This window comes from Diplotaxodon limnothrissa, linkage group LG5 (genome assembly GCF_057381915.1).
Source record: "Diplotaxodon limnothrissa isolate DT_005_m linkage group LG5, D_limnothrissa_male_GT1.1, whole genome shotgun sequence".
In the NCBI taxonomy this organism is placed as follows: Eukaryota; Metazoa; Chordata; class Actinopteri; order Cichliformes; family Cichlidae; genus Diplotaxodon; species Diplotaxodon limnothrissa.
Window position 1 is genome coordinate 20,619,249 of NC_140600.1, and position 23,939 is coordinate 20,643,187.

General features: G+C 39.8%; 2 protein-coding genes across 3 annotated transcripts; one reads left to right on the forward strand and one right to left on the reverse strand.

The window, feature by feature from the left end:
• Positions 1–5,389: 5,389 nt before the first annotated feature.
• Positions 5,390–13,977, reverse strand: LOC146632191 (RNA-binding protein 5-like). 2 transcript variants are annotated; one of them, XM_085353250.1, is made up of 24 exons: positions 13,904–13,977; positions 13,153–13,202; positions 12,903–13,071; positions 12,646–12,789; positions 11,528–11,597; positions 11,152–11,225; positions 10,379–10,462; positions 10,226–10,286; positions 10,062–10,127; positions 9,311–9,471; positions 9,113–9,210; positions 8,856–8,943; positions 8,440–8,557; positions 8,254–8,357; positions 8,014–8,134; positions 7,790–7,881; positions 7,487–7,681; positions 7,252–7,401; positions 6,964–7,032; positions 6,697–6,876; positions 6,436–6,510; positions 6,228–6,328; positions 5,973–6,102; positions 5,390–5,791 (listed from the first exon to the last, which is right to left on the reverse strand). In XM_085353250.1, exons 2-24 carry the CDS (start codon positions 13,167–13,169, stop codon positions 5,666–5,668), a joined length of 2,493 nt encoding a protein of 830 aa, XP_085209376.1. In that variant the 5' UTR covers positions 13,170–13,202; positions 13,904–13,977; the 3' UTR covers positions 5,390–5,665. The 2 variants fall into 2 exon arrangements, with proteins under 2 accessions (XP_085209376.1, XP_085209375.1); XM_085353249.1 differs by having other exon boundaries at positions 6,964–7,035.
• Positions 13,978–15,164: 1,187 nt separating this feature from the next.
• Positions 15,165–22,422, forward strand: emc3 (ER membrane protein complex subunit 3). The gene is made up of 9 exons (XM_085354153.1): positions 15,165–15,353; positions 15,748–15,915; positions 16,007–16,064; positions 16,168–16,261; positions 21,176–21,280; positions 21,385–21,466; positions 21,582–21,661; positions 21,790–21,872; positions 21,972–22,422. Exons 2-9 carry the CDS (start codon positions 15,761–15,763, stop codon positions 22,098–22,100), a joined length of 786 nt encoding a protein of 261 aa, XP_085210279.1. The 5' UTR covers positions 15,165–15,353; positions 15,748–15,760; the 3' UTR covers positions 22,101–22,422.
• Positions 22,423–23,939: the final 1,517 nt, after the last annotated feature.

Genomic DNA, 23,939 nt, shown 5'->3' on the forward strand with positions numbered 1-23,939 from the left:
ACACACGCACACATATAAACAGCAAAGTCTAATGCACCGAATTAAATGGTCAAAATGAGTGCCATGCTTTGTTCTCTCGCCAAATCCCACTGACTGACCAGTTCACTATAGCTCTGTTTGCAGTTCTCAATAGTTTTTTGCAACTCAGTCAACAAATGGTAAACATATTTATTATTAATATTTAATATTATAAATGATTTTTGCTACTTCCAAAAGCAGGTCATAAGCATTCAGTTCTTCCACACTGCAACAAACAGAGACCTAGGCTTGAATTATGGACTGTCATTTTTGTAAACTAAATAAAAACATCCATTTTCTAGCCAGGGGGTGAAGCCTGACCCATCTGTCAATGTGCAGAAAGTGGAGTACACCCTGGACCAATCTGCTGAAGGGCAAAAACAAGGAGGCAACTATTCATCCCCATGATCAATTCGGAGTCTCAAACTAATCTAACCCCGTGCATTTCTTTAGACATTGGGAGGAAGCCGAAGAACCCAGAGAAACCCCACAGAGACACAGGGAGAACAAACCCCACACAGAAAGGCCCAAGACTGGACCCCACCCAGCCCAGGGCCTTCTTCCTGTGAGGTGACAGTGCTAACCAGTATGCCACCCTTGGATTAATAACATATCAGGCAAACTTCAAAGAACTGGGCATATTCATAATAAAGCTTACTAATACAAAGATTTGACCTTACTGATGCAGAAAACTCTAAGAAATGTTTAATTTCCACTTACAGACTAAATCCCACAGGTACATAAAGTGAATAACTATTAATAATTTGGAGGATGACTTCTAGGTGGCTTGAAACTGGCAGAAATGGGAGAAAATGGCAGAAACACAGAGGTTGGAGAAATGTTTTCCTAATGCTGAAAAACTGTGAGTTAATAAAGTTATAGATTATATCAGGGGTGTCAAACATAGAGAAGAGGCGCCTCTTCTCTATGTTTGACACCTATCCAATGTGCATGGTTTGGAAACTTCAGAGAAAGCTGCAGTTGTGATCTTCATTTATTTTATTTATTTACTTTTTATTCCTTGAAGGCTTGCAAAGTTCATTCATGGACATTCATGCTGGTTTAATTAGTGAAATTAGATTTATTTCCCCTCATAAATATGAATGAATAGCTGAATTATATAAGAATAAATATGTATAGCTGATTGAAGGATGGTTTCCAATTTATTCAACAGAGAAGCTCATTAATACAAATAGTTTTCCTAATAAGGCGATATTTGTCTTAATAGAGATTAAATTCAATGATTAACTCTATTAATTTTACTTTTCTGGCATTTTTTTTATCCACCAGTAAAGCTTTACACAACATCAGGTCACTCCTAGAGAAGGTCTTTGCTCAGGCTGCACTCGTAAGCTTAGACTGGTTGCCAGAAATGTTTAGCCTGCATTAATACGTCTCTTGGGGTGTTTGTGAATGGACAAGTTGTTGATTCAGTGTAGTATTTTTTGCAAGCTGAGGTTTCACTGTGATAAGATCTCAATCACTTCTCAATGCAAGCCCCTGTGCTCCAGACACTACAGCCTCAGGGGACGACTGCTACACTCAGCAATTGAACAAATATTGACACCCTAACTACACATGCACATAACTTTTGCTCGTGGTGCAACATGCAGTCAACACTGGAGCATCTGTCAGCTAGAGCAAACACTGTAAACCACTAAAACGACGATAGCATCTGTGGGGACTTGGAACACAATCGGTTCAATTCTTGTTTGCTGACAACAAACAAACTGCCTCAAAGCATTCTGAAAGCATTCCCCGCTTACAACAAATTATAATATGACAATTTAGGCAAAATAAACAAGCTTCGTTCTGCAAAATAATTTAAAAAAATATCTCACGCGAGAGCTCCAAAGTTTAGGCTATATCTGTTTGTTTGCAGTCTAACAGCCACAGTTTTTAAGATATCATGTTCAAATTTTGTGTGATGGTAGATAACAATAAGAGCTTGAGCTGATTTCACTGTGGTGAACATCGGGTCACAGTCAAGGTCACACAGAATGTCAAAGTCAGTAAAAACTTCTGTTACTCACAATTTTTTATGGGCCGCCTTCAAACTTCATAACAATATACTAGGCCGTAGGGGGGCATGAGTACCTAGGCTGGCTAACCATTGTTCGTGTGTGTGTGTGTGTGTATTAACACATAACTTGTGTTCGTGGTCCAGTTAAACCCAAATCAGATTATAGAGTCACATTATGAGGACGTGACTTCTTCATCATGGGACCTAAAACCTCAAATGTAAATCTTTATATTTTACTATTAAATGTTAAATCTAGGTTTAAAGGAAGGCTCTGGGGCTTCGGTTACAGCTAAGGTTAGAACTATTTTTTATTTTACTATAAAGAATATTGCAGCACAGTTTAGGTTTACAAGATTACCAGAAGATTTCTAGAACAAAGTCCTCTGGACAGATCTGGACATAATTAATGCACAGTTCCATATTTGATCAAAATCAAGCACAAACACCTCATAGCAACTGTCAGCACGGTGATGGAGGCGGGGGGTGATTTGGGCTTTTTTTGTAGCCACTGGACATGGGCATGTCTCTGTCCCTAAGTCAATACAAACCTCTCTGTATTTTAGGGTCAGATGTGAGGCAATCTGTCTGACAGCTAAAGCTTGGCTGAAAGTGGGTCATTCAACAGAACAATGAGCCCAAGTACAGACGAAACTCTACAGCAGATTGACTGAAAAAGGAAAGAATCAAGGTGTTGTAATGGAATAGTCAAAAAATAGTCAAAGTTCAAACCTCAAGCCGACTGAAATGTTGGTACAGGATCTTAAGAGAGCTGTGCATGAGCAAATGCCCACAAATCGTACATTTCAAGGAAAGAGGGCCGAACCCCAGATTCTTCCACAACGATGTAAGCCTGAGATAGGGCCTGATACAGTCATAGTAATAATTAATAAACATAATTTTAATAAACACGAGCACAAAAGAGAAGAAGACATCCCTCAATGAGTTGAAACATTAACTTGTAATTTATTCCTGCATACACAATTTTTGTCATCCGTATTGTGTCACTTTGAAAAATATTCAGGAGGCGCCCCTGCACGAGCTTAAAATTATTATTTTATTGAGCACAAATGTGGCGACTGACTGTGTTATGCAAAACAGCTTAGTCAACTGACACAGATTCTGGTAAGCTGAGCCAAAGACATGCTGAAAACTGAGTAGGCATTCACAAGTGTCCCTGTGAGACGGTGAGCACGGTTTGCTCTGCGCTGCAGTATTAATCAGCAGGGAGATCAGTGCTGTCATTCTGCTACTACAGGGTCACTTAATCTGCACTTTTTGGCTGTCAGTCAAGAGGAAACCTGGGAAGATTTGGCATCTTTCCTTTTTGTGCCACATGGTATGACACATGGAATCATCATTGTAGGGATCGTGGAAGAGGATTTAAATTTTGCCTCTAGCTGCACCATTGTGACCGCTGCATTACGAACCAACACCATCTTAATCCTCCTCTCCCATCCCACCCCGTGAACAGCAGTATGCTGAGGACAACCTCCATGTTACTGCTGAGGCAGACGTTGCTATAAACAGATATATAACTACAATTACTGCATTTCACACCAATTTCAAGTTTTCTTTTTCTGGTTGTTTAATTTATGAATGAATGAAGGAGTTGGCTCTAAAACTGATGCTGACCCCTAGTGATGGGAATGAAAGGGAAGCTTTGTGCAACAGAGCCATCTGCACAGCACATGTAAAACAGCAGTATGGTCTTCCTGTGGATTTTGATGTGGTGAATTCAAATGGTAAATGGCCTGTATTTGTATAGCGCTTTTACTAGTCCCGCCTAGGGACCCCAAAGTGCTTTACACACCCAGTCATCCACCCATTCACACACACATTCACACACTGGTGGAGGCAGCTACAGTTGTAGCCACAGCTGCCCTGGGGCGCACTGACAGAAGCGAGGCTGCCATATCGCGCCATCGGCCCTTCTGGCCAACACCAGTAGGCGGTAGGTGAAGTGTCTTGCCCAAGGACACAACGACCGAGACTGTCCGAGCCGGGGCTCGAACCGGCAACCTTCCGATCACAAGGCGAACTCCCAACTCCAAATACACATAGATGATTAGTTACTGTTTCCATGATTTTTGATATCACATCTAGGTATATTATTTTAGTAGTAGAGTTTTAATCAATTAATAATAATATGGAAGCTCGTTTTTTTCCCAACGTTTTATGGTCATGTTTGTGCCCTAAAGAGCATGCTTTACTTTACGTTACAGCTTTCCTGCTGCTATAAAGGTCAAATCAAGAATTAAAGATGGACAGACGTTAAGTCAGTCTGGAAATGACATTTACAAATTGAGGAACAGTTTCTGAATGAACACTTCCACTTTTGACTCATTGACTTTTGATCTTAGAACAGATTTGCCGGTATCATGAAAACGAGACACAACCTTTTTAAATTTTAGCATCTCATAAAGTCTCTACTACTTAATCTAATTCTGAAGCACTTTGGCTGTGGACAAAAGCTGATAAGCCACTGCTTGATGATACCCAGAGAAAATCCCAGCGTAGGAATTCAAGACATGAAACACTTTTTATCATTACAGAAGAAACACAAAGTAGCACACATCTGTTGTGGTGGAAGAGCAGCCTGTCTTTAGGAAAAAAAAATTTCTTCCTGTAAATATTAGACATTTACTGAGCCAAACGCACGTAGCAAAGCATCCTGTGAAGTATTTTAAAAAGACTGGCAAGAAGAGCAAGAGCAGGTGAAACCTGCCAGCCATAAGCCCCTCCAGGAAAGAGGATATTAAGGAAGCCAAAGAGAGTCTGGCAGAAATAATTGGCAAACTGTCCAGTGGTGGTTCAGAGAAATTCACCAGAGCCAGGGATCTGTTTAATACATGTATGCTCATTTCTTTCTCCAAGCTGACACGTTTATGGTCTCTTCTCATATGTTTATAGGAACGCAGATTGATGGTTCTTTATAGAAATGTTGAGGGTTTTTTTTAGGACGGTGTTACCCTGTGAATCACAGAGAGGATTGTAGAAATAAAAGATGAACTTTGCACAACAGGAAGATCACCATTTGTCTTGTATATACTTTGACAGCTCAATAAAGCCCCAATGCATCCAACTCCTACATAAATTCTTGAGCATGCAGGGATTTACAACACACAGTTAAAAATAAAAGTGCAGTAGCTGATGTTAAAGTGGTAAAATTAACTCCAAATCGACTAAGAGTCTGTGTCTAGCATTTAGACCTGAGCATAGTAATTGTCAAATCAATGTGGGACTAATAGGTGAGAGGAGCTGACTACACCACTGCAGATGCAAACATGACAAGAATAACCCTCATTGATCAGGAGAAAAAAGAAAAATCACACAAGAGCTTGTGCAGGTTTATTTAATCACACTGACTCTTAGAGGTTCTCACAAAACAAAGCTTCAGAGGTTCTACATCATTTTTATGTACAAACAATATACAAAATGTACATGTAAAGTGCACTGAAAACAAACAAATCTAGCTTTAAAAAGCTAAATTTTTCCTAAATGAACAAGACAAACTCCAGTTAAAAGTTTGTACAGGTGGAAAAATCTCCTGTATGTTATGTGTTCAAATCCTTTGTCCACATGATAAAGATTTCAGAGCACAGCACAATCACCTTCCTCCACAGTTCACTCCATCTCTGTGAAGCGTGCAAACATGGCTTTACGCACAGCATCCTTGTAGGTGTCAGATGGTGAGAGTTCATATGAGCTTCCTTTAATGCCCAGACCGCTGCCTTTGGTCCTCAATGAAGCCTGTTAGGAAAAGCAAAGACGATTATAAGAGATGACATATTAGACACAGGTGCCCCTCAGGCAGCAGTGTTAATTGCTATGTGGGCAGAAATTAGCACGTTGGCGCGCAGATTCCATCTGTTAAGAGGATCTGGCCAGCAGACAAGGGGTAGTTTGGAAGACAAAAAAAAGGTCTGCTCACCGAGATGGGAACGGTGATGCCTTGTTGGTGACGTCCCAGACCTTTGCCTTCCTGCCAGCCCATCGCTTGCAACATCTTGCTCCCGATATTATCACTTGTTAAACCGTCTTTAGTGGGCTGCTCAAAGTTTCTGATGATGGTGAATTACAGGTGTTAAAAAGGTCCAATTCACATAAAAATAATGAGAAAAAGGAGAAGATATTACTAAAAGTTTTCATAGACTGTTTGCTGTGAGATTAAACTCCTCCCACTTACACTGTTGGGCTTGGTGCTTTGTAAAATTTCTTTTTAGGTGCAGGAGGTTCAGGAATACCATACTTCTCCCTTCTTTCTGCAGCTCTATCTCTGTATTTCAGCTGTTAAAAATCACAAGAAAACTTATGTTCTCATTCAAATTTCTTTCTTTCTTTTTTTTTTTTTTTAAATAACAGAGACAGAAAGATGACATTGTAATGCAAAATACCTCAGCCTCCTTCCACTCCAGCTCTTCCAGCTCCATTTCTGAAAGCTTAGCTCTTCTTTCAATTTCCAAGTTTTTCTAAAAGAATTAAAAGTAATTTCATGGGCGAAACGCGAGAACAAAATAATCACTGGCACGAATAAATGCAACCTCCATTTCCTGTGAGGTACAGCATGTGAGCTCCATTTTGCTTTGAACAGATGGCGCAGCCCAGAATATTCATAGCTGCTTGCACATTAAACACCCGCTGTTTGCCATCCTCACCTTGTGTAGGTCAGAGAGCTGCTGGTGACGCAGCAGAGCGTCTTTGGTGGGGAACTGCCGCCGACACAGCAGACACACCATCCTCTTCCAGTCGGTCATTTTCCCCTCCTCATCGGCTGCTCGGTCTGAGCCGTTGTCATCTGGGTCGCTATCCCCATTGTAGGCAGCGACCAAATCACTCTAACATGAAAACAGACAAAAGGAAAAGTGTTAAAGGATTTATTTTTACTAATAAACAGGAGAAATAGCTGCAACGTTACAACAAACCTTAGACGAAATCTCATCCTCAAGCTTGATTTGTTCAGTCATGAGGGACGGCATCTCAAAGCTTCCGATCTGCTGAAAGGAACCAAATGAAGCCCACGAGTAAAGACCCACAACATATATAATCTCATGATTAAAAGATATTCAGTGACTCGTGACGATAGAAGGAAAATGTACTTTCTAAATATAATATTCCAAATCAGTGTGCTTCTCCAGTTAGAACCTACCCGTACACCACTGCACTGATCCAAAGCACATCATATTTATTCTTAATAGTTACTGTTACACTACCTTCTTCTCGAAGAGGAAGAAACCTGCATCTGCAGCAGCAGACTCTTTTCTGTCTTCATCCTTAAAAGATCCTAACCCTTGGGCAGTACTCTTAATGCTTTCTTTTTGCTTATTTAAGCTTTTTGCCCAACGCTCCATGTCCTTTGCAATCTGCAATTTAATAATGCCAAAAACATTATTTCAAAGACGACCTAACAGCTATTAACAGGATCAACATCTTGAGAGCAGCACTTACCTGTTGTGCAGACTTGTTTTTGGGCTTTTCTTTCTTCTCTTTGGCCTCTTTACCGCCTGTGCTTAAAGAGGTGGCTGCAGAGCTCGCTGTGGACGCTTGTTCTGTGTTTGTGCCGGATTCACTCAGTGCAGGGATGTACGCCTGCTTCTCGTTGTCCCAGTAAAGGTACTGCTGAGTCTCTGAGTTGTAGTAGTACTATTGATGACAAGCAGAAGACAAAAAAATGTGAACAGTGTATTTAAAATAAATACATATGCTGCATGGCATGGGTTCTGCACATGCAATAAGATCAAGTGCACATACTTGGCTGCCAGGATCATAGTACAGGCCAGTCTGTGGATCGTAATAGTAACCTGAAGACTCATCGTATTGGTACATGGAGGTGTCAGGAACAGCTACAAAAACAAAACAAAAACATTGAAATAGAGGCAGATATGAAGCAAAACCTTTTTTCTATCTTCAGTTTTATCATCATCATCTCTATCACTCACACACAGAGGAGTATTTCTGCAGCCAACTCCTCTCACCTGTTGTGTTAGCAGTCGATCCGGCACAGATCGTTGCTGCAACAGTGGAAGATGCTGGTGTTGTGAGTGATGTGGTGCAAACACTAGCAGCCTGTTGGGCTGCAACAGCTAGTGGATGTGTCTGAGAGGTAGGAGAGGGGGGAAAAAAACCCTGATGAACATTTGGATTCAACACAGACAGAAATCACATTTGAGTAGCATTTTTTCACCCCAAAGACGCCACATTAATACACTTCCTACCTGAACAGCAGGCTGACTGATTATGATGGGGTGGTAGACCTGAGCTGCCTGGGATAGGACCACAGCTGTAGATGCGGGGATCACAGACGCCATTCCTGGAGCCGCTGGGGAGAGTGATGATGAAGTCAAGAATCTCAACCTCGGAATAAAACCACCCCAAATTTTTGCGAGTGATTCCTTGTTTACCTCCAAGCAATCCATCTCCAACGACAGGAACCAGTCCTTCAGGCTGCTGTGGCCACATGTTTGCATAACTCTCTGGAAAAGCGATCTGATCTGAAGTTGCACCTGAGCTTTGCTGCAACTGAAAAGACAAAACAGATATGTGACGTCAGAAACAAAATAAAGCAACCCAAAGTAGAGCAACTGTATCAGCATAATGCAAATAAATTAGTTAAGTCAATAAATCCTTTCCTGGATTTTGATGTTAGGCTCCACTAATCAAGTATTGTTTTAATTGACAATAAGATATAAGAGTCCATGTAATTTTAATCAGTTCTTAATATCGACAATATCACTGCAGCTTTTTGGTCCATTTCTTTAAATCCCTCAAGCCATAGAAGCTCACATTTTCTACTTAGACATGGTACAGTCTATGGTACCTGACTGGATGACCACTGAGCAGCAGCAATGGCTGTGCTGGCAACAGAGAGAGCGCTGGCTCTGATCCCCTCAGGCGGCACTGAGTCTCTGGGAAAAGAATTATGTGTAAATTAAATATAAGCTAATGCAGAATGAAAATAAGACCCCGATTTGTATTTTATTATATTCTAGGATCTCAAAAGGTATGTACAGTATATGATGAATATATGACGAATATAAAACAGGCTGTCTAAATATATGTTATGGAATTACACACTTTCTAGCACTTTTGGCAAAATCCACGCCGACAGTTTTCCCATCCAGTTTCAGAGGTGGCTGAAGGCTCTGGAGAATGGTGAGCAGCTGAGAAGCCTCCTGTAGAAAGACAGAGCCACACTGTCTCGACACCTCCGCTAGAAACACACCAACGTACACTATAAAGTCATACTGACTGCTGAAAAATAAAGCTACGCACCAGCGGGGATGAGAGCTGGACAAAGGCGAAGCCTCGGTTCTGTCCCGTTTGCTTGTCTTTGATGAGGCGGACGTTGTTGGTGGACAGGTTGGCGTGCGGTGCCAGTAAGTTCAAAATTCCATCAACAGTAGAGAGAGAGGCAATGTTCCTCAAAATGATCGCTGTGAACAAAAAGAAAAGTCATCAATGTCTCTATGGGAACGTGCAATTTTTCAGTAGACCAAAAGGAAAATCAAGAATATATATATTAAAAATGCTCTTAAAAGGCATCAAAATTCATATAAAAACTACACGCAGACATTATTTCATTTATGAAATGTGACATAACTTTGTTTACTGCCTTATTGCTTCTGTATTTTTTTGCCACAGTATTAATTTAGTTATTTTAATGTCTTCCCCATTCTTTAATATCTAATTATATTACTACATATTTATTACTTGATAGTATTACTTTCAGAAAGGTCAGCTAAGCGCTTCAGTTTTTCAGTAATCTCCCAACTAAAAGCAGGCGTTTGCTCCTGACACTGATCAGCAAAAAGCTGACCTCATGACATCACACTCATTCACATGAAAAAGCAGAAGTTGCCCCAAAAAAGTGGAACTTAATTACTATTAATTTAAAAAGAAATACAGAGAATACATAAAACATGATTATTAAATAAAATCTAATAACATAAAGATGATTACATTTATACCAAATACATTTTTTGTTTTGCACTCTTTCTGTCATCGATGAAAAACAAACACTTACTGTCTCCACTGTATTCTCCTGGCTGTTGGCACTCGACATTTAAACCATTTACACCAGTAGAGTCACCTACAAAGAGCAATGCCAAAAAACATCAGGCAGGATATATAATGAACTGCTCGTTCTCACAGAGAGACAAAAAACTCATCTTAAGGGGGAAAACTCACCAACTTTTGACGCGCCACACCTGAAACACTTCAGCCTCTTCCGAAAATTGTACAGACCACACTGCAACAACCGTCGATTGTGTATTTTTGTTACAATAAGCAAAAAGAAAAAAAAGAGTAATATTGTGGGATAAGTTCAAAGATAACACTCACAGCATTGCAAAGCCAGTTTTCAAACTTCTGTTTCCTGTTGCTGTAATGCACTGCGATGGTTTTCCCCTGGATCACCAACTTGTTCTGTGAAATAAAATAAAGACAAACAAACAACAGTTACACCAAAATACGACACGTCTGAGCCAAAGAGGCAAGTGCTGAGATCCCAGTGCTACCCCACCCAATGAGTGAGAGCAGAGGGAACAGGAAAGAGTGGCTAGGTTTTAACTTGTTGCTTAGATGGGGGTGTCTCAAGGACAAAAAAAAGGAGCAGAGACGGGAAGAGAAGTTCAGAGAATGAGGGATTGAGTGTTTGGGACCGGAGTGCTGCCAGCCCGTCCACATCTCACTCCAGTCTTCGGATAATAAATGGAGATGAGAAACTATCAAAGTGACAGAGCTGGAGCAGAATGTGCAAAAAACCCCGGGGCAGTCGGTACTAAACAAGTCCACTTGCTAACAGGAAGCAAACTCTCCCTCTTTTGTAAGCTTTAAGAGAATAAACTTAAAATTTGTAAGAGAATAAACCAAACAAATGTGCATTTTTACAGTGGTGTTCACAGAAAACAAAAATTCAATAATGCTGCTATGAAGCATCACCAGATGTGTGATATCTGAAATACTACATCTCAGATATCACAGATCTATGATCAAGATTTTTTGGCTAAATACAAACAAATTGGGCTTTTTGTAAAGTGCCATCATTACTGTACTGGTTAATTTGGGTTCTAATCTCCAAGAATATTTCTAGACTTGGTGATTGTTGAAGCAACCTGATTGGTCTCCATCCATCGGGTAGAATCTTGCAAGTGATAAAACTCCACGAAGGCGAAACCTCGGCTTATACCTAGAGACAGCATTCAAATATAGACGGGAGGCGTGTTAGTCAAAATGCTTTGGTGCAAAATTCAAAGTTACAATGGGCTTGCACGGCGGCGGGGATGTTTACAACATCATGATGGTAGAATTTACATACCCTTAACTTCTTACCTGTCCATGTCATCAAATCAGAATTTCTATATGACACAAAGAACCCTACGACAATATTTAATTTTCTTTTTCCAGGGGTTGTAATAAAATAGGAAAGATGGGTTTAAAGATCAAGCGCGGAAAGGAACGAGGAACGTTCCTCTGAAGAGTATCGCTCACCTGTCCTTTTCTTCATCAAACGTATGTCCACAGGCTGTGGTCCCTGTAGCTGCTCCAGAGCTGTACGCATCTGCAAAACAGAAGCAGACGTGAGACTCATCAGAACACAGATCTTCTTCCTACTTACTGTTTCCTTACTTAAAACCATCTTTCTGGAAACTGGTTGTGAACCATGAGGTACATGTTCCCAATTTAGAATAACCAGTTAACCTAAGCCCAATAACTGTATGTCTTTGGACTGTGGGAGTAAAAAGTACCTGAAGTACCCATAAAGAACCCACGCAGACTCATCATGAAAATGAATATCATGGTAATTTTGGGCTTTTAAATATTTTTTGGACTCTCCTTTTTCCAGGGTCCCAACCAATATAATTTAAATAAATTTTAGCAATTCTGCCAAGAAAATCGGTCAAAAATTCAGTTGGAATTATAACAGAAGCTTGTTGATGGCTTTCAGAAGTGTCTGGTGGAAGTGACATCTAGTGAAAATCTAAAAGAAATTCAAACTTGTGCACCAAAGTCGTGTATAAAGTTATTCAAAATGTGTGCTTTACAATCATTCCACCCTGAATGTTATCGGCTCAGCCCAGCATATCCTATCACAATCCAACATCATACAGACTTTTTACTAATGAGCAGGTAGTTTACAGACTTACTAATGTCTGCGTTGGGAATGTGTGTTCTCACTTTCGCCTGTGTCAAGTGATGCCTGGTAAAGTTTAGGGCAGTTTTTAATCTATTATTTGACACATTGTTGACATATTTGACACATTGTTGTACTTACCAACAAGACACTATTTTTTTTTCCTTTTCCCAGTGTATATTAATTATGACAGATGTCAATCCCCCTCTCCAAAATGCTCAGATTAACACCTGGATAATTCCATATAGGGAAGGGAAAGATGGCAAGGTGCACAGTTGTACACACACACACAAAGGTCGTGAAGTGTTGCTGATTTCTGTGCCAAAGTTTTACACCCATCCTGTGACAGTTTACAGCTTTGAACTTCTTGCAAGAGATTCCTTACAACTCGTGAAAAAGTTATATGATATACAGTTTGGTGTGTTTTTTCCTTTAAAAAGCATGAATGCCACTGAATGGTGAACTGTGAGCTTACATCATCTTCTGTGACGTGGACAGGGAGCCCCCTCAGCATAATCGTTTTGCTCTCCTCCTCCTGCTCCATTTTGTAGTCCTGCTCTGGATATTCACCATCATATTCATCATCAGATCTGCTGCTGCTGCGTCGTTTTCGGCTCCTCTGTAAGAGAAAAAAATATATAATAATGTGATGTTTAACTTCAAAGACAACAAATTCAGTATCACTCTGATCAAGACGTACTTCAAGCCGCAAAGGAATTCTTCTCCACTTACCTCTGGGCTGTCTTGGTCCCTGCGTTCATCACAGTAGTCTTTGTACCTATCGTGGACCCAGCGTCGATCATAATCCTTTTCCACATCTCTGCTTCGTTTTCCATAGCACTCTGGATCGTGTTTGCGCATATCAGAACCATATCTTCCAGTACGTTCACTACGACTAATCCTGCAAAAGCACCAGAGACTTAAATATATGAGCACATGTTCAACGTGTTCCTGACCATCACAAGGATTATGCGGACTTCACCTTCTATCAGTTCCCATGGTTTAGTACAGCACAAGCGTTTGTGGACAATTCTGTGGAAAGATTTGGGGGGGAAAAAAATTATATGTCACTGCGTTACACAGACTGTGGATGGAGTTTGCTCACGGGAACAGAAACGTTTGCCGTCAAAAGATATAACACAACCCTCATTCTCGCACTTTACATATGCGGTCAATAGGCTAGATAGTTTGTGTGTGTCTGTTTGACATAAAATATGTCTCACAATTGCAAAGAAACACATAGCATTTGATACGTCTAACCACTTTAACGTTCACTTGTAACATAATAAAACAAACGTGTAATATGTTCATTACACGTATTACAGCTAAGCAGAAGTAGTTTCATACTTAAAAAATATATTAGTAATTATTCCACTGTAAAATGGGTCAACTGACCAGCAACATAAGAGGATTAAGTAACTGGCGTTACGTAACATGAGTTGAGCTACGCTAAAGATGAAAGGCAGCCAGAGATGTCACAGGCCTGATCTTACTCATAACTGCAGAAACACAAAGCACATAATATGGAGATTAACTGAGGACATTAATTGTGTAATTATATAAAACAGGCTGATTTTGTACTTTGCTTACAGGCGCTAACACAGCAAGGTCACTTTAGGGCTCGCTGTATGCTTGATTGATACGTCTTATGGATGCTGTAGCAAAACGTAAGCTTTATATAAATAAATAACCGGAAGCAGATATAAAATGCAGTTTTTGTCAGTTTTACATACCGTTTTAATAAATCACCCCCCTACACACGATGACAGCTTGATACTCAAAACCTTTCTAGAAGCTTTTCCACTTGTTCCGGTCTGTAGCGACAAGAGTCTTCTTCGTTTTAACTTCACCTTTTAAGAGCATTAAAAAGCATTTAAGTGAGCATTACCGCCACCTACTGGTTATGATCCTTTACAACAAGGTGTCCCCTAATGCGGTGCATTAAAACAGTAAAATCGGTTTCTTTTTTTGTTTGTTTGGGTTTTTTGTTTTTTGCATATTTTGCATACTTACATGTGTCAGATCAGCAAAAAACAAACAAACAAAAAAAGAATCTGACAAACCAGAGTAAATACAAAATACAGTTTTTAATTGATGATTTCATTTAATGACAATGCAGAAAAAAACAGACATTCTCCTTCCGGATTTTCTGGTAGAATTCATGGCTTCATAAATTACACCAAGTTGGCCTGAAGCAGCAAAGCAGCCCCTGACCAACAAACTACCACCACAAAGTTTGACTGCTGGTACGATGTCCGATGTCCTTTTTATAAAATGCTCTATGATAGGATGTAACATGACTTAAACCTTCTTTTGTCTCATCAGTCTACAAAATATTTCCCTAGAAGTCTGGGGAATCATCAAAATGGATTTGGAAAATGTGAGGTGAGCCTTTGTGTTCTTTTTGGTCAGCAGTGGTTTTCTTCTTGGAACTCTCCTGTGGATGTCGTTTTTATGCAGTCCCTCTATTATTGTTTAATTATGAACACTAACTTTACACTGAACTTACTATTTATCATTAGGCCAGGTAGACTTGGGTAACCCCTTTGCTTAAATTAACAAAACCCTAGTTTAAAGACTGAATTTTGTAATTACTCTGGTTTTATTTTTGTCTACTATTAACATTTCTTTGATGATCTGACACATTTCAATGTGACAAATATGAAAAAAAGGAAAGAAAAAGATGAATTGAGGGATTGTACAGTGCTGTGAAACAGTATTTGCACTATTGCAAGTTGTCATTGAAGACACGAAAAACATGAAACAGGAAAATCCGAAAGACATATGTTAAGCCTTAAATAATGTAATAATGTAATATAGTAAATAAAAAGGTTAACCATAACCTTTCGGATGTGGTGAAGGATGACATGCAGAGGGTTGGTGTGACAAAGAAGAAAAAGCAAAATGCAATGCGTACATCCCCGCGAGGTGGCGCTGCAGTCCCAGTGATTGCGACGCGGATGAGCTGCAGAAGCAGAAAATCTTCCTCATTCCCAGAGCCAACGCAGAGCAGTGGTCACAGTAGTGGATGCGAACCGTTAGAAATTATATAAGTTATTTAACTACCTCACACGGTGCATGGGGTGTGTCTGTCGCCGCTGGGGAACACACTAGGAGCGGCGGTTGCTGTGCTGAGACCACTGGCCAGCTCTCATCTACAGTGACCCATACATCCAGAAGCAGGTAGCCACCCGGCTAATGTTAACATTAGCACTCCGCTAGCGTCAGCTTTCTTAATCCACATAGCAGTTTTATTAAATAAAGATGTTGACGCTTTCAACATATAGTTACCACACAGCGAAGATGAACTCAAATGGTGTCGTTTAACTGGATTTTCTTAGCTCAGTGTCAGTCGCTAATGTCACGGGCGCTGGCTAGCTAACCGGAGGACCTGACAGCCCATCCCTCTAGCGTCAGTCTCAGCCCGACTTCAGCTTCTCTTTTATTTATTACAAACAAAAGCATGCTGGTGTCTTCGGTTAAGCAGCTAGACTTGTTTTCTGTTTGCCGTTCTTATTTTTGCTTTGTTGTTGTTGTTGTTGTTATTATTTATTTAATTATTTATTTTTCCTGTCAGGTAACCAGACAGAATGGCTGAGCCGGAGCTTCTGCTGGACTCCAATATTAGACTTTGGGTGGTGTTGCCCATTGTCTTCATCACTTTTCTGGTTGGGGTTATACGGCATTATGTATCTATTCTCCTTCAAAGTGACAAAAAGCTGACATTAGAACAAGTTTCTGACAGGTGCGTCATACATCATATCTAATTATAAACCGAATCACAAGGAGGAAAAACAATGCTGAGCTCATATGTGTGACTTTTTCTTCAAATCCAGCCAGGTACTTATTCGGAGCAGAATTCTCAGAGAAAATGGAAAATACATTCCCAAACAGGTAGGCTGCCTAAAGTGAGTTGCAAAGTTGAGTGAGAACTCCAATGTATTTGTTTACTTGTATGTGCTTTGACTATATCAGTGATTATTTCTGTGTGTTTTAGTCCTTTTTGATGAGGAAGTTCTACTTCAATAACCAAGAAGACGGATTCTTCAAGAAGACCAAGAGAAAGGTTGTCCCACCCTCTCCAATGACAGGTGAGACTTTTTTCTTTTCTTTCTTTCTTTTCTTTTCTTTTTTTTTTTAAATAAAGAGCAAGCTGTGAAATTGTAACAACTTCTAATTTCTAAAAGAAAAAGTGGTTGTTTAGTATGTGGCTGAAAGACATGGGACACGAGCAGTGTTTTCACAAATCTTTTTAATAACAGATTCTCAGAATTTCCACTTAAAGCTACGGCTGAGTCCTGGTAAAATAATTCATAAAGAGTCTTGGCTGATTACACAACTCCTTAGGTGGAAAGTGAGTTAGGAAGAAGGTTAAGAGTTTCTGAGGCAGAGGAGGAGAAAGTGCTGGAGCAAACCAGAACAGCACAATACAAATTTTTCTCTTGCCTATTATTATTATTATTATTATTATTATTATTATTATTACTACAGTCCCAATCAAAAGTTTAAGACCACTTGATAGCAGCCTGTTTCAGTTAAGCATTGTTTTCAGTTTTGCATGCTCAAAAAAATGTTTAGTCTCACTCCCATTTCTTGCATGTTGAAGCTCTACTTGGAACCTTGCTAAGATCCAACCATACAAAATGTTTTTTTTGTTTTTGTTTTTTTTGCCTTACACATGGTCTTAACCCTTGTGTGGTGTTCATATTTTTGTTACTCAGCCAGTGTTCATGGGTCTGGTGGACCCGCTAGAGTTTTGGCTTTCCAAATTAACACTATCAAACAATTTTATGTTAAATTACTCAACAGATGTTTACTTCATCCCAATTACAAGCCATATGAACAGCAAACATGGTTAATTTTTTCCCTTTACCTTTGTTAGATCACATTTATGAATTAATGTGCTTCTCGTTTTTTGGGTTTTTTTTATAAAATGTTATAAAAAAATAAATCAGTTATAATCAAGTGGAGTGAGTGGAAAGACACAACACATTTACACGTGAAGCAATATGTTTCACAACTAAATGGGATCAGCTGCTCATCAATGGTGACATTAGGCCCAGGGTAAAAAACAGGGGGAGGTGGTGCACACACTTATCCCACACTGTCCTGATGGCAGCTAGCTTGTCTCTCTGCCGTCGAGCTGGTCTGTCGTCTCGGTTATCAAAACGGATAATCCTGGAAATTTTGTGGAAGTTTTTTAGAGACATTGATGCACAGAAAGGTTCTTGCCAGTTTCTGCATCCCACAGGGATTCTGTAGATTCCCCTTTGGACCTGAAAACTCCTGCAAGGATGAGAACCCCAAAGTAGGCCTTTGGGGTTCTTAGATGAATTTGGTCTATCTCCTTCCACCTCTCTCCAAAAACACACCATCCTTCTAGATTACTGCAATCCAGAATAATTTTCTGGATGGAATCTGGGATGAAAAGCTCAAATGAAGACTTGATGTCCTGCACATGAGTAACTGTCAGCCGTGTTGGCCCTGGCTTATCACAGTAACAGCTCTGCAGGGTGGCTCATTTCTTGGGCAAGAAGACCATTCAATTTCACCAGTTATTGACATCCATATTTCTTCACTTGCTGTCTGGTGGGCTTGTTCTGGTCCTGGAGCTGGCTGCAGATGGGGTACTCGTCTTCGTTTTGTTACTAAATGGTGCTCAACCTCATCCTCTTCTTCAAAGTCACTGTCAGACTCTGAATTTTCAGAAATGTGTAATATTCTGAAACCTCTTTGTCAACATCATCCTCCGAAGCCCCTCTCTCTTCCAAAATCAGTTGGATGGCCCTCGCAGCAGATAATCTTTTGCCATCTTGATCAGTTGTGATAAAGAACCACACTGGCAAAGTCTTATTTATAGTATTATGCCCCTAATTTGCAGGAGGGACAGGGTATGAGAAAATAAAATTTGGATCCCTCAAGAAAGAGGGTAAAATGTGCGGGAATGTAAGAGCAGACTGTGTTGATAGTTGAATTTTCAACAATGTTGCAACTTTGTGCGTGAGCAGGAGGGGAAGAAAACACTCAGCAGCACCAGAAAGGAGGAAGACAGAGTATGGGAACATAGGACCTACACTTTCAACACTTTTATTAGACCTGGGTCCAGTGGACCCGATCACCTTGTATGTAATGTAAATGTGTGGCGGGAGGTACAGTATGAGGTCATTGAAAATTAGTTCGGATTTATGTTCTTCACAGAAAATAAGCCAAAGCCAATGAATTTCAGGTTGAAAAAAATAATTCATTGTTTAATTTTTCTTTTGAAAAAAACTGAAAACGGGTCTCACAGACCCGAACACCATACAAGGGTTAAATTTTTTGATCGGGACTCTATTGTTGTTGTTATTATTATTTATTTATTTATTTTTATTATTTTTATTATTAGTATTAGCATCAGAGATGGGCAGTTTAGCTTAATTGTCCATCCCTGCTTTCAAGGTTCAAACATGACATCGGGGGGGCAGTAAAAGCATACTGAATGTACAAAGCTGTCATACCAATATTTAAAGTGTGTTGATTGATTCATAACATCAGATGATGTGGCTGCAAAGAGCATTACTACTTGTCTTGTAATGTAATGCAGTTATGGTAACATATTATCAGTGATTACATAACCGCAGAGCTCATTGGTGTGTTTTTGTGTGTCATCCAGTACTGAAAGAACACAACAAAGAGGAAGGAGAAGTATGAATGAAAATGTTGACCTAATGAAACGCTGCGGGTTAGATCCTGCACATTTGTGGTTGATCTCTTTAGAAGTAGCTCAAATCTCTAATCTAGTTCAATAATGCCATCGTTTTTAGGTGTGATCAATACAAAGATATGGAAAATGCAACAATGCAGTGGTGATGACTCAATTCTATGCAGCCTTCATCAGCGGGATGATCACACAAATAGCAAGAGGGTCAACTGAATGTCCTCACTGAAATAACATTTTTTAGACCCTTTTTAATCAGGCCCTGTGAGAGTTTTACTAAGTCACTATTAAACTGGGAGACAGTACTAACATTTTTTCTCGGCCAAGTGGAGAGGTCTCAGAAGATTCTCGGCTCAGGTGCATAGTTAAAAAGTCAAATAAAATTTTATTGTTATTGAGATAAATGTAAAATGTAAACCCCCAAAAAGTCTTTTTTCAGATGGCTGAAATGTGACCATGCAAAGTGTTGTCTCATAGTGTTAAACCAATCTGCATGAAAAACAAAGCACAGCCTAGAGCAGGACTCTTCAGCAGACTGACTGGGGATTCATGCAAACCCCTCTGAAACCCTACAGCACAACTTAAAATGCACTTCCCTGGAACTGTAACTACACAACACATCCACACAGCCCACAACTATTATGCTTGGCTCGTTCTGCACCGTCGATTCCTCCTGTACATTAACTTTTTCCACTGCATATTTTTTGAATTTAACAGTGAGGCAATAACAATCATCATCTAATTATAAAGAGAAGTTACCAGTATAATAGCATCAGTATAAGGACTCCCACATGTCAGCAAATTCCTGGAGGGGGAGAGTGCTGAAACTATCAGGATTGATATGGGGGAAATGTACAAAGAAGTGGAAAGACTAGAGGGACAAATAGGTTTGGCTCAGGGAAAAACTAAAACCTGGTTACCAGAAAGCATTTTCTTTTTTTCTGTTGACTTGGGACTAGGGATGGGTATCGTTTAGGTTTTATCCGATACCGGTGCCAAACCGGTACTTTTGAAACTGTGCCGGTGCTTAAACCGGTGCTTAAAGAATGGAGAACACAAAACTGGTCCAAAAACCTCTTATGTTTAGCTGTTTTTTTTGTAAAAAGATAACAATGTTAGCCTTTTCTGCAGCTATAGGGGATATATGGTATCACTCTTGGCTGGAAGCAGTGCTTAATCAATGGAAAAAACACAAACTTTGTCCAAAAACCTCTCATGTTTAACTGTTTTCCACTTTTTCTTTGGTCATTTTAGCCTTTTTGGCAGGGTGAAGGGAGTATCTGCCATCAAACAAGAAGACAGCCGCATGTAGCTATGATGATGTTTGCTAGTTCACCTTACGTGCATTAATGTAATAACGTGGTTAGCCTACTCAACATAAATTACACACGAACAACATTAAGCTACTCACGCAGAGAAGAACGGCTGCTGCTGCATCATCATCCTCATCATTTCTGCTACACTGGCAGGGCTAGGGGCCAGGACTCTCCTCTTCGGGTTTTTGGGGGATGTTGCTAACTCCGGGTCCGATAACAGGCAACCCACCCGCAGTAGATGTGCCCGGTGTGAGGTCTCGCAGCAAGCTATCAAATACAGCGCATTTCTTGGCTTTTAAAAAAACCCGCTATGCGTCGCCAGGTGTTTCATCGGATTTGAGGTGTTACCTCCTTTGACAGTCTCACAGTATCAGCTTAAAGCACTTGTTGCAGGCTGCTGAGTTTTCATATTTTGCTGTGAAGTACAGCCAGACTTTTGACCGCTTTGCCTTGGTCATTTTTAATCTGTAGCTCTGCTCTAAAAGAACGTACGTACCTGGCCCCGCCTACTATCCTCGGAAACGTAAAATGATTGGCTAGAATCTAAAATGTATCACAGCTCAGGGAAAAAAAAGCACCGAAATGTGCGCTGCTTTTCGGTCTGGTTACTACCGTTTATGTCAGAACCGGTGCCATCAAGGCGCCAGATACCGGTACCCATCCCTACTTGGGACTGCATGTAAAACACCAGGACACGACCACACTGTAGTTAACACATAACCACACACAAGGATAAATGTCTGCAACTTACGTAGGTGACGTCATAGACTCTACAAAGGTTCCCCACAGAAGTCTACATCAGCCTTAGTTCTAGAGTACATGGTACCAGCATACATACTGCAGGTTGGCCAACCAGCAACTTAACACCTTGACACCTGTCTCTACATCAAGAGTGAAGCTGGATCTCCTACCAATGTGCAAAAAGTATTTATTAATATCTTTTCAGTTTTCTGGCGTTTAAAGTTTTTTCTTTACCCATAAAATGTTCACAGATCCGAGCATGCTGACAGATATGATGAAGGGCAACGTAACCAACGTGCTTCCCATGATCCTCATCGGTGGCTGGATCAACTGGACTTTTTCAGGATTTGTAACAAGTAATTTATCTCCCTGACCCACACAAAAGCAAGTTTGCCTTTGTCAAGATATCATTTAAATAGAAATTACATGCCGATGTTCTGCTTGTGCTTCCTTCGCACAGCTAAGGTTCCCTTCCCTCTCACGCTGCGCTTTAAGCCCATGCTGCAACAAGGAATAGAGTTGCTCTCATTGGATGCTTCTTGGTAATAAAGCAAGATACTTGGACTCATACTGCACCACTGATTATTTATTGATATGAAAATGCTTAAGCTAGTGTGTGATGACATTGTGATTTGTTTGCGCATGTGTATTATGCAGGGTGAGCTCAGCATCCTGGTATTTCCTGAATGTGTTTGGACTTCGAAGCATGTACTCTTTAATCCTAGGCCAAGATAACGGTAAGTGGAGTCTTTCACAAAGTTGAAATTGGTTTAAATGTTAAAACGGATAATTAGATTACATCATGTGACTTTAGTGAAAATGCCCACATACTGATTGTGTTTGCTTTGTGACTGAATGCCCACAGGCGCAGACCAGTCGAGGATCATGCAGGAGCAGATGAGCGGTGCTGCCATGGCCATGCCTGCAGATACAAATAAAGCTTTCAAAGTATTTATGTCTATAATTAGTTGAATTAACTACAGAGGGGTTGGGGTTGGTGGCATGGGGCTTTGGGAATTTCATGTGCTGTTTGTTTTTGATTTTTAGGCTGAGTGGGAGGCACTGGAACTGACTGACCATCAGTGGGCGCTTGAGAATGTAGAGGATGATCTGATGAGCCGGGAGTTGGACTTTGATGGCATGTTCAGCAAGGAGCTGCCAAGCGGAATCTTCTGAAGGCCTAATCACTTCCTTGTTGGAGAATCCAATTTGAAATTTGATTATTTCAGGGATTTGTTTTGGGGTTTTGTTTTTTGTTTTTTTTATCTGAAACCACAAAACTGGGACAAATCCCTTCATATGCAAAGTTTACATCGTGTAATTTGTTGTAGTGGTCTTTTCACTTGTATCTACCTTCCATTCCTGTCCTTAAATGAACTGAAATGAACACAAATACACTGGTTCTACTGCTGCCTCATGCATAATAGGGAGCCCTGCTTTGTTATTTCAAAGAAAGGGCTGTTCTAGAGAAATTACATGATGGGGTTTTTTTTGTTTTTTTTTTTAATGTGTTCTTGTTGGCTTGAAACTGAATGCAATCATAATGCCATTAAGTAATAGAATCTGAACTGCCTAGTGCTTCTTTTTCCTAATGTCGTGCACAGCTAGATTAGCTGTCTTCATTTTGTATGTGTCATTTAAAAACAAAATAGTACATAAAACAGTTTTACAGGTCAAAATGATCTATATTTAATAATGCTTTAACCATCCATCATTGCTCATATTTTAGATTGCAGATAGAAGCAGGTCCAGAACAGGTTAGGTTTGTTTGTTTTGTGGCAGGGGAAATGTTGAGTTTTGTCATCGAGATATTGTTTTTGAAGTATGTAGACTGTTTATTTTGTAATTAACTCCCTTGTGTTTTGTACAGTATAAAGTCTGTTTTGATTCAAAATAGTTGTATTTGTTTTCCATGTACACTAACACTTTTCAAATATGAAGAAATAGATGTTTTTGTTTTGTGCTGGGTTTTTTCTTTTTTGTTTCTTTGAATAATAGCGTTCAGTGTAAGGGAAGAAAAAGCACTACAGCTGAATATTCAAATAATACACATGGCACATTCATCCTCAGTAAAGGATTTGAATAGATACCGTGGACATTAACGTTACTCTTTTGTTGTCAGTTTTCCACAATACAGTGTCTGCTTCATTTACCTGGGTTAGGATGATTAGTAGTAAGTTGAATTTTTTTTAAATGGACAAAATGTCACTCAAAAGTAAGTTGTCTTTTAATTATACTGCAATCTTGTTTTAACAGCCTGTCAGTCATGTTTACATTGCATAAAGAAATGCAGGCAAGTGAACAAATGAATTGAGGAACATGAAGGATGATCATGCTTGAACACAGGTGTAAAATGTAACGTAAGCATCCAATTATGCTCTGTGGAAAACAAAGGGGTCCGAAGTGTGCCAAGGAAATATTCCCTACACCATCAACACCAGCCTGAACTGTTGATATAAGGCAGGATGGATGTAGTCAAAATGGCACAAAAGAAGAAAAAGTGACTTGAAAGAGGCTTCAGTCACAAAGCCTGCTCAACTGGGCAGTGTCGCAGTAAGAACTGTGACCAAAGTGAAATCTGGATTTCGATCTATAGAAAAGACAAGCGATTAGAGCTGTGAAAAGGCTACATTCATGACCATGTCCCTTAGGGAAAAAAGTGCAGTGTCTATGAATGGAGTCATTTGATCTCATCACCATGAGCCTTCTGCTTGACCATTTTTGATTGCATGGTACAAAGACTGGGTATATAATGGTGGCTATGAAATATTAACTTCATATATAAAATACATTTCAAGATGTACTTTTCTCAAAAAAGAAAATCATCCATTGACCCTCTTCCAATGTTTTTTTCCACAATTTGAAATCTAAAGCAATGTTTGAACATGAATATCTCAAATACTACACAATAAATGGACTAGTTCTTATATAGCGCTTTTCTCCCCTATGTGAGGACCTAAAATGCTTTGTTCTTCACAAGCAGAGACTTATAATTGTGTCATTGTCTTCACAAAT